The 8,992-nt window shown below is 45.4% G+C and overlaps 1 protein-coding gene across 1 annotated transcript; it reads left to right on the top strand.

The window, feature by feature from the left end:
- The first annotated feature begins 968 nt into the window (after nucleotides 1-968).
- ptf1a (pancreas associated transcription factor 1a) lies at nucleotides 969-2,358 on the top strand. Its single transcript, XM_018757693.2, has 2 exons — nucleotides 969-1,835; nucleotides 2,156-2,358. The coding sequence occupies exons 1-2, from the start codon at nucleotides 1,148-1,150 to the stop codon at nucleotides 2,356-2,358; spliced, it is 891 nt and encodes a 296-aa protein (XP_018613209.2). The 5' UTR covers nucleotides 969-1,147.
- Nucleotides 2,359-8,992: the final 6,634 nt, after the last annotated feature.

Below are 8,992 nucleotides of genomic sequence, written 5' to 3'. Positions count from 1 at the left end.
CCTCAAAGTGGTCCCTCATTGTCCCCTCATTGTGGAGAGAACAGGCCACTGTCCACTGCCACGACACAATCGTCCAGAGCAGCCCTAAAACCTGTGATTGATGAGCTGCCCATTTTCTCCCGTGTCTCCCACCCCTTCAAGGAGACCTTCCTTTCAGTGACATCACTCTTACACAAATGTTTGTGCTCCTTTGTGTGGCTCTATAGGCAGAAACCAGGAGGAGTTCAAATGTGACCGGACGCCTCCGTAGTTAATTAAGTGCTGGGGGTCGCAAGTTCTCCCCAAAGCCTTTGGCACGAGTGGCTTTTTAGTGGTGCGGGTCCTACCTGCGCTGGTGTACATGAGGAAGGCCTCCTCTGACTGCATAGCGTATTGTCAACAGCTGATAAGGATGTTTGATTGACACCACCATTACAAGGGCTGACTTCCTCAGAACAGGAGGACTGCTCATGGGGGGCATTGGAGATTATCTTTTTTTAATGTTTTTTTAAATTCATGGATTCGTCTTAAAATCATAAAAGCACAAAGCATGTAACATGTGATTAAACTGCTGAGAAGCTGTCAGGGGAAAACAGGCTTTGAGTTGACTTCAGTATCTTTAGTGGAGCTTGGAAAAGCTTGCAGAGGCACCTGCAGCAATAATAATAATAATAATAATAATAATAATAATAATAATCTTCCAAACTTTACATATAGATATATACATTATGTTGTGTTTACCTCCAAAAACAAAAAAAAAAAACGAAACCCGATATGACTGTAGACATTACGATTTCGAGGAATTTTAGACAGTTTCATATTTTAATCGAGATTAACGTTTTAAGTAGTACAGAGGATGCTTGATATTTTATATGAAGATTACATGTAAGAGTGCGTCGCTGACAGCGACATTTCAGCGGAGAGATACTGACGATGTGGTTTCATTAAAGTGTATCACGATATAAATTAGTTTGTAAATGGCACCAAAATAAAGCGTATTGAGAAATTCAGAGTCCACTTGGTGTTCCGCTCTCTTTTCCACTGACCCATCATCTTAGGTGGGGTGGGGCGGGGGGTCAGAAGGACGCCGCGTGGCCCCTGTAGGTGTGCAATCTGCGCAAGGAGCGCTGTGAAAAGTCAACGCTGATTGGCTGGCTCGTCCGCTTTAATGGCACGCGACAGCCGATGTCGCTATAAGGGTCCTCGCGTGCCGGCAGCTCGTGAACATCCCGAGACGCCGCCGTTACCGGGCAACATGGACACGGTGCTGGAGCAGCTCGCGGGGCTCGACTCCTTCTCCTCCCCCTACTTCGACGAAGAAGACTTCTTCACGGACCACTCCTCGCGGGACCCCCTGGACGCGGACGAGTTCCTGGAGGACGACGTGGACTTCCTCGCGAGCCACATCCAAGACTTCTACAAGGACGGCAGGGCGGGGCACGACGCGGACTACTGCGACGCGGGCGACTTCTCCTTCTCCTCGTCCTCGTCCACCTTTTCGTACGGCTGCGGCGACAGCACCTCGGAGCTGTCCCCGCACTCGCGCGGAGAGGGTCCCCTAGCGAAGCGCAGGAGGCGCCTGAGGTCCGAGGCCGAGATGCAGCAACTGCGGCAGGCGGCGAATGTGCGCGAGCGCCGCCGCATGCAGTCCATCAACGACGCGTTCGAGGGCTTGCGCTCGCACATCCCCACGCTGCCCTACGAGAAGCGCCTCTCCAAGGTGGACACCCTGCGCCTGGCCATTGGATACATCAATTTCCTGGCGGAGCTCGTGCAGTCCGACACGCCCATCCGGAACGCGGGCAGCGACGTGACGCACCAGGCCAAGAAGGTTATTATCTGCCACAGGGGAACAAGTAAGTCGACGTCAGCAACGCGAGGGTCAGCAGGGGGCGCAGTGGTTAGGTGCTGTTGCTATGCGCTCTTGGGGTGCTGGGTTGGAATCGTACTCCTGTTTCAAGAGTTTCAAGATGCTAATGGGCATCGAAAGATTGTTTTGTTGTTGTTGCGCGTTTTATTGAATTAATATGTCTGTTAAATAATAATAATAATAATAATAATAATAACAATAATCATACAGTGTTGATGCTGGTAGGAGATGTGCGCAAGGGCCGTCTGTACATGTGCAGGTACACATTGCCCTAAGCTGGGTGTCCCCATGTCTTCTCTTCCTCAGGGTCTCCGTCCCCCAGTGACCCAGACTATGGGCTCCCCCCTCTTGCTGGACACTCTCTTTCCTGGACGGACGAGAAGCAGCTGAAGGAGCAGAACATCATCCGGACGGCGAAGGTGTGGACACCTGAAGACCCGCGGAAGATTGCCTTGCGGAGCTCTCTGAACAACATCGAGAACGAGCCCCCTTTCGACTTCATCTCATAGCTGCGTGAAGCGTGTGTGTGCACGCTGTTAGCAGCAGCTGTGTTGTATATGTGTATGTGTGTATATCTAAATGTGAAAACTCCCTGGGCAGTGGCAATCATTGCGTGTAATAGAATCAAAAATGGACTCATTATGTGCGTATTTAATTTCTTTAATTACGAAATAATATATTTAATTTAATTTAATTTTATATGCAAAATATTTATATTGAAATGAACAAAGTACGTGAAATAATTTATTTTTCTGTTTTTATAAATAAAACTCTTTGTAATAATTTTACCTGCACGGCCTCATTTATTAACATTTCTCACAACCAGCAGAACACTGATGAAATGATGACATTGTGACTCTCCTTCTCTACACCTGACCGACTGTGCCAAAATAGCATCTTAGCGCGTGTAAATTCGAAATGGAAAATTACATTTGCATATGAATCATAATGAAATGCCTCTGGTATCAAACAATTATCCAAGAAGGGCTTTGGAAATAAAAATGCATATGAAATAAGCTTCCTGCATTCAGGACATCACTTCTATGCCCCTAATTCTATTGTTTTTTATGGACAGCTACCATAATGGGGGGGACAAACGAGGACACGGTCCCATTAACTCATATTTCTTCATTTCTTTCATAGTAAACTAAATCAGCTATGATCCTGATTTGTTTTGAACTCTGTTTCTTGTTTTGATCTCAATTTGGCGCTCAAGAGCTGCAGGTTTTACACTATAGGCTGTGCACCAACGCACTTTTACTGTTGCAAAATTTGGACTTATCAACACTATTCATAGGCAATAAAACTGCTGCCACTTGCTTGGTGCAAAGATAGAGAGAGACACATTTTTTATCATCAGAAATGGGATCAGAGCCGTGATTTCACGAAATCTTCATGGTTAATGTACATAATTGCTAGCTGCAAATAATCGAGTGACATTTCTGGGTCTCCTAAAATAATATATGCCCATCCATCGCTCAGGTTGCAGGTTCCCCCCGCATTAATAAAACTCTGACAAGTGTGCAGTGTGTGTAGCGTTGTGGGTACAGAGGGTGCAGGTGCTGCGGGTCCAAATTTTCCCGTGGTAGGGGCTCCTTGCGCTGCTCTTTGCGCTGCTCCTACGTCAGTTCCACAGTTATTAAGAGGTGGGTTCGGGCAGGACACATACCCCTGGACACATGTGCACCAGCAAGAGAGGATGCGCGAATGGGGACCTATATCAATACCCGTGGATGGGAACTATGAGAAGGTATCCTTTTTTCCAAGATCTAATGGTAATTTCCAAAATTTCTATTTATTTACTTTTAGCCCATAACCCAAAGGTGTATTTATTATTATTATTATTATTATTATTATTATTATTATTATTATTATTATTATTATTATTATTATTATTGCGGTTCTGAAAATGTGTGTGTGTGTGTATTATTGCAAATCCAAGCCAGATTTACTGGGGTGATCAACTGGTGGGATGTTTCTGTGCGGTTACTTCAAAAACCCTGTATCTGTTCTTGGTGATGTCTACATAATACGGACCAAAAAATGTATTTAGGCTTCTTGATTTAAATGTTATATTGCAGTCTACTTGTAACACTTCCCGCACGGATTAGTTATTTCTCGCGAGCACTTTCTGTAAGTAAGAAAACTATTTTCAGGATTAAGGTAAGTGATTCAGTCTCGTTATGTTTTGGTGCCTCGTTACGAGTTCAGGGATCCGCGCTCCGGACCGAACACAGGGAACCATGTAATCTCATTACATTCATTAGAAAGTCAAATGTTACCAAGTCAGACTTTAACCTAATAAAGGACCTTGGAAGTCGTGTTCTGCCTTCGTCTGTTTTGTAGGGGCAACATTTCCATTTGATTTGGTGGCACCGGACAATGAGACAACACAACAGTGCTATCATTGTGCATCACTGTGTGTCACTGTGTGTCACTGTGACTTGGCACCTCGGGCCATTGAGCGCCGCAGTGCTGCGGGGTTTTGTGCGCACATGCGGCCAGCGGTTCCAAACGGCTCCAAACAGCTCCAAACGGCCTTTGGTGCGTCACCGGTGAAGCGGAAGGGAAAAGGAGAGAAAGTGCAGGGTCTCCGTCGAGTCGCCGGAGCGCCTGGGCTTGGCAGCTCTTTAAAGAGCACCATTTACAGCCTGACACGTTTTTATTCCCCTTTCTGTGGCGCGTGAGCCGCTGCCAAGCTGCGTGTCGGTGTGGGATGGAGACTGTAAATGGACGCTGAGAATTTACCGTGATGCCCCGTGGACTGGAGCAGTGATGAAGGAGTTGGACTACCTGTTGCAGATGGAGGCGCTTTGGCTCGCAGATGGAGGGGCTGTGAAAGCAGCAGCGTGTGGGCACAGCTGAGTGACAAGTATTGAAGCAGTCCCTAATCACCGTGCACTGGTCCAGGAGCACAAACAGCCGCATCGAACACATCTACTGAATTTCGTCAGATTAAGTACATTTTACTGGCCGGCATCCTTGAGGAAAAAAAATGAATACAAAGAAAAATGGTTTTAGGGGTTCAGTTAAATTCAGCAACGCGTAGAAAGCCATTAAAGTGGCACGACTGGTGGTCTACAGTGCTCAGCAAGTGCGTCGTCAAATACAAAATTAATACATCACAAGCGTTGCACCTGGATGTAGATGCAATAAAATGCAGCTAGAAAAATTCCAGATTCCGCCATGGACATATATTTAAGTGAAACTGGTTTGAGTTTTGTTTTTTCAAAATTATGTATTCGACTATCATAGTCTTTGTGGTGATGGAGTATGTTGAGACGGGGGTGATTCTGGAACGCTTCAGTGGAGAAACACGTGATTGTATTAAACAAAACAGCTTCACTGCAAAAATATAGGCATATCTATATTTAAAAAACTTTCACATTTTCTGTTGACTAAAACTGGTTTCAGAGTTCTCGACTCTCATGTGTTCAATAGTGATTCGTCCTAAAATGACACAAGCTGTACTCTATATATGAACAAACGGCTGAGATCGAAATTATTTAAGAAGTAAATGACTATAACGATTGATTACATTTGAAAACATAAATGTTTGTGCATCCTTCCTTCATGCCTCCAACATCCCACGTGCATTCCTCCAGCATTCCTCCTGCATCCCTCCTGCTGCTCACTAATCCGCGGTGCGTACTGAGCGTCTGTCCGTCACTGTGAACGACGCTCATCGGGGTTCTCATCGGCTCTAAATCTGCTCATATCGGGATTATCGCGAGTGTGAGTCCATAAATCCATGAGCTGATCTCGTTTTCATTAACGGGTCTGTAGTGCCAGCTGTGAGGACGGAACACACATTGGAGGAAAGTCTCCGGTAAATCTCCCCCCGGGCAAAGGGGAAATGACCCGCAGGAAAAACAGTGCCGCTATATTTTCACTTATCTGCAATGATTAAAATGAGGGGATTCCCACGACGGGGTGCGAGGTCTGGCCAACAGGTGCTTGGGTTTGGCTGAGGGGGGTTCTGGCTCGGGGGACCCCCAGGGAGGGCAGGCTCTGGCCGCCGGAGAGCAGCCTGCCGGGCGACCAACAATCCAAATGATATCTTTATAGCTGCGCTCATGTCGTGGGCTGTAACATATCCATCCCCGTGGTGCTTCTCTGGGATGCACCTGGTATTTCAAACTTGTTCTTTTTGTGCTCCTGGGTCGTGGACTGCAGCTGCTTAAAACAAGCAAAGAGAGGGGCCCTTAGGACGTCTCCAAGACGTGTTGGCATGGTGTTCACGTCTTTAATGTACCATTAACCATTGTCTGCATACAATATGGCAACTGTAAGGCATGACGTGTGTTATAATAAAACACATTTCCACCGATACACTTGCACTGAAAGCTCCAATACGAGCCAGCAAACAGCGCGGCTCCTGTTTTGTCTCCCTGGATAAACCCACAGACAATTAGACTGGAGCCCACTGCTGCACTCCGATCGGCCAATTAAATTTATGTCCTCTTAATTTTTCACACAGAAAAAGTCTTAGTGCTGTCTTCTAAAGACATTGATTTCCTTGCTATCACCTGGCGTTCAGACCTCAGCTCTTTTCATGTAGAAGGGGGAACGTGAGGCGTTTCCTGAAGTGACTCTGTTACCATACGGCTCTCAGCATCCCGCTCCATTGTTTTCCCCCGTTAATAACTCATTACCAGGATTTAACAAATCAACCATTACATATGTTTTGTGTCTCCATATTTTGATCCGTACGATTAAGCAGATGTTACGATTGAAAATTCAAAAGTCCAAGGCTCCTCTCGTGTGAAAGGAAGAGGGCGGACTGGGCGCCCGGCACACAAAGGGCTCTGGGAGATCTTCAGAAAAACATTTACGACCAATAAACAGACTTCAACCTGCTCTATTTCAACCATTGTGTAGTTTTGAATAATTAAGGTTAATAGGAATAGGTTTGTATACTTTGAATGCCAAGACCACAGGTGCGGGGTGACATGATGAATGATTTGCCTGATTTTTGCCAAGCTCAAGGGCCCTTCTCTTGGACCTTCAAGCTGATAGAAAATATTGTCATTTCTTTAATTCACAGCATTACTTTCATTGGGAACAAAGCAGGGTGATGAAAAGCTGACGTGGTAATGAAACACACGACGTGGTGGGCGCTGCGCTTCAGAAAGAAAGAGCGACTCAAAGCCAAGGCGCGCTCCCGTCTGCGCGCAACCACTCCATCTAAATCAAATAAAGGAGCCTTTCCAAGTTTAAAAGACCGCGTTTTTACCTTTATTAAGCCCCTACGGCTGTATTCATTGAGCATATGGTCCTACGACACCAGTCTTTTGCATTCAAGACGCTCCGTAAGACGGAGACGGGCTTGAAGCACAAGTCAGTGAACTTATGGAAAGTTCTCCAGACTGGATGGATGCTCCAGGGAGACAGAGGCGCACAGCCGTTCGAGATTTTCTCTTTTTAAAAAATACACTTCGACAGGGCATTACAATAGGCACTAAGCGAGAAAGGCAGCAGGGGCACATTCACTCCTGACTGTAGACCACTGTCGATGGGCAAAAATACTTTGTATTTTTTTTGTCTTAAGAACGTTGAGACAACATCCCCAAAGCGGATCGTGTTTTTGCGCATGGAAGTGTCCATGGAGGAACAGGCGGAACGGGCTGTACTCGAGCCCTGGGATTGCGTTCAAGTCCGGGGGGTGGCAGCCCAGTATCACGGCTCGTGCTGTTACTCCTTTTCCACTCTTCACGTTCGAGATACTCCTCCTAAGAGACCCCTGAGAAAACACCTCTTTTTCTACATTTGCTTTTTTGTGCAAAGTGGATCCAAGATCCTCATTTAGTGGACGTTCCACAGGTGTTTAATGCTGACCCCTCGATGCATCGGAGTTAATTCTTTTAATTAATAACACGACACATTGAAACTAGTTTGTTTTCTCAACATTATCCAGAATTGAGAAAAAAAATGACTCTTGCATTTTAGCGGCAGTGGTGCGTAATTGGCGACTCTCCGACCTCTTCGTGCTTTTAAAATGGTTCAATCTGGATTTATTGACTCCAGCGAGTCGATGGAAGTTGGACACACTAAGGAAACTAAAACTGCAGCCTGTGCCAATGCCGAAGAATAATGAATTAAACGTTAAAAACTCCTGTCTTACTTTTTCTTTGTCAGCGACTTCATTTGGTACAAAAATTTAGATCAATACAAATTATTAACTATAAATGCAGCAAAATAGGGCGAGTTTTAAGCACGTCTGCATTGCATTTATTAGTTAAGTAATTGATAAGTCATTGAAAGGTCAGGAGTGAGGATTCTCTCCGTGTGCAATTTCGACTTTAACTGGAAACAATATTAAACTGTTCCGGTAATGTTATAAATAAAACAAACATGAAGTACATAACACTTCTAAAGACACCCCCCGACCCACACCCCCACCCCCCCAAAAAATGATTTAAAAATCCCACTTTGTAACTGTAAGCATGCCGAACTGGATTTAGTTAAGAATCACTGGAAATGCACCGATAGAAGCAGCTTCTTTGTAAAGTTTTACACAGTAATTGATACCAATACTTAGATATACATTTTAATCTTAAAATGTTTATATTTTAATTTTAATGCATTTGAACAGTGAATATTATCATCTGAAAACAAAGAAGCAAGATTTCGTCTCAAGTTTACACACGCGTAACTCACTATTGTCAACGAAGTAAGCGCCGTGTCCTTTGCGCGAAGGACAGACTCCAGACCTCACCACCTTCTACACGGAAACATTCACATCGACGTTGGGGAATTTATGTATAGGCGTAAATGGGGTTGAGGGTATCACCCCAGTTCTCAAGCAAGTCTATCACTCTCTATCATGCTCCAGTATCTGTGTGTAACTCAGCTGAGTTCTACTGATAACATTTGGCTCTCTGCGAACGTAGTACCTGTCCAGTTGTCTCACCGCTGCTTCAGTGAGCCTAACGTTCCTGCGTAAAAACATTCTGGAAAGTGTCGGAATTGCTCAGTTTTCTAGGTGTGCAGTGAATGAATGAAAGGAGAGCGCGTGCGCAATCAATGCGTGTGTGCGGTGTGCGTGCGTGAGCTGTGCGTACCCAGTGTGCGCATGGTGTGTGTGTGTGTGTGTGTGTGTGTGTGTGTGTGTGTGTTCTCCCGGCTCTCGGACTGTGACAG

Source organism: Scleropages formosus, chromosome 7 (genome assembly GCF_900964775.1).
Source record: "Scleropages formosus chromosome 7, fSclFor1.1, whole genome shotgun sequence".
NCBI classification, from domain to species: Eukaryota; Metazoa; Chordata; class Actinopteri; order Osteoglossiformes; family Osteoglossidae; genus Scleropages; species Scleropages formosus.
Note: the sequence above shows the minus strand (reverse complement) of the source record. Positions and strands in the feature narration are given on the sequence as shown.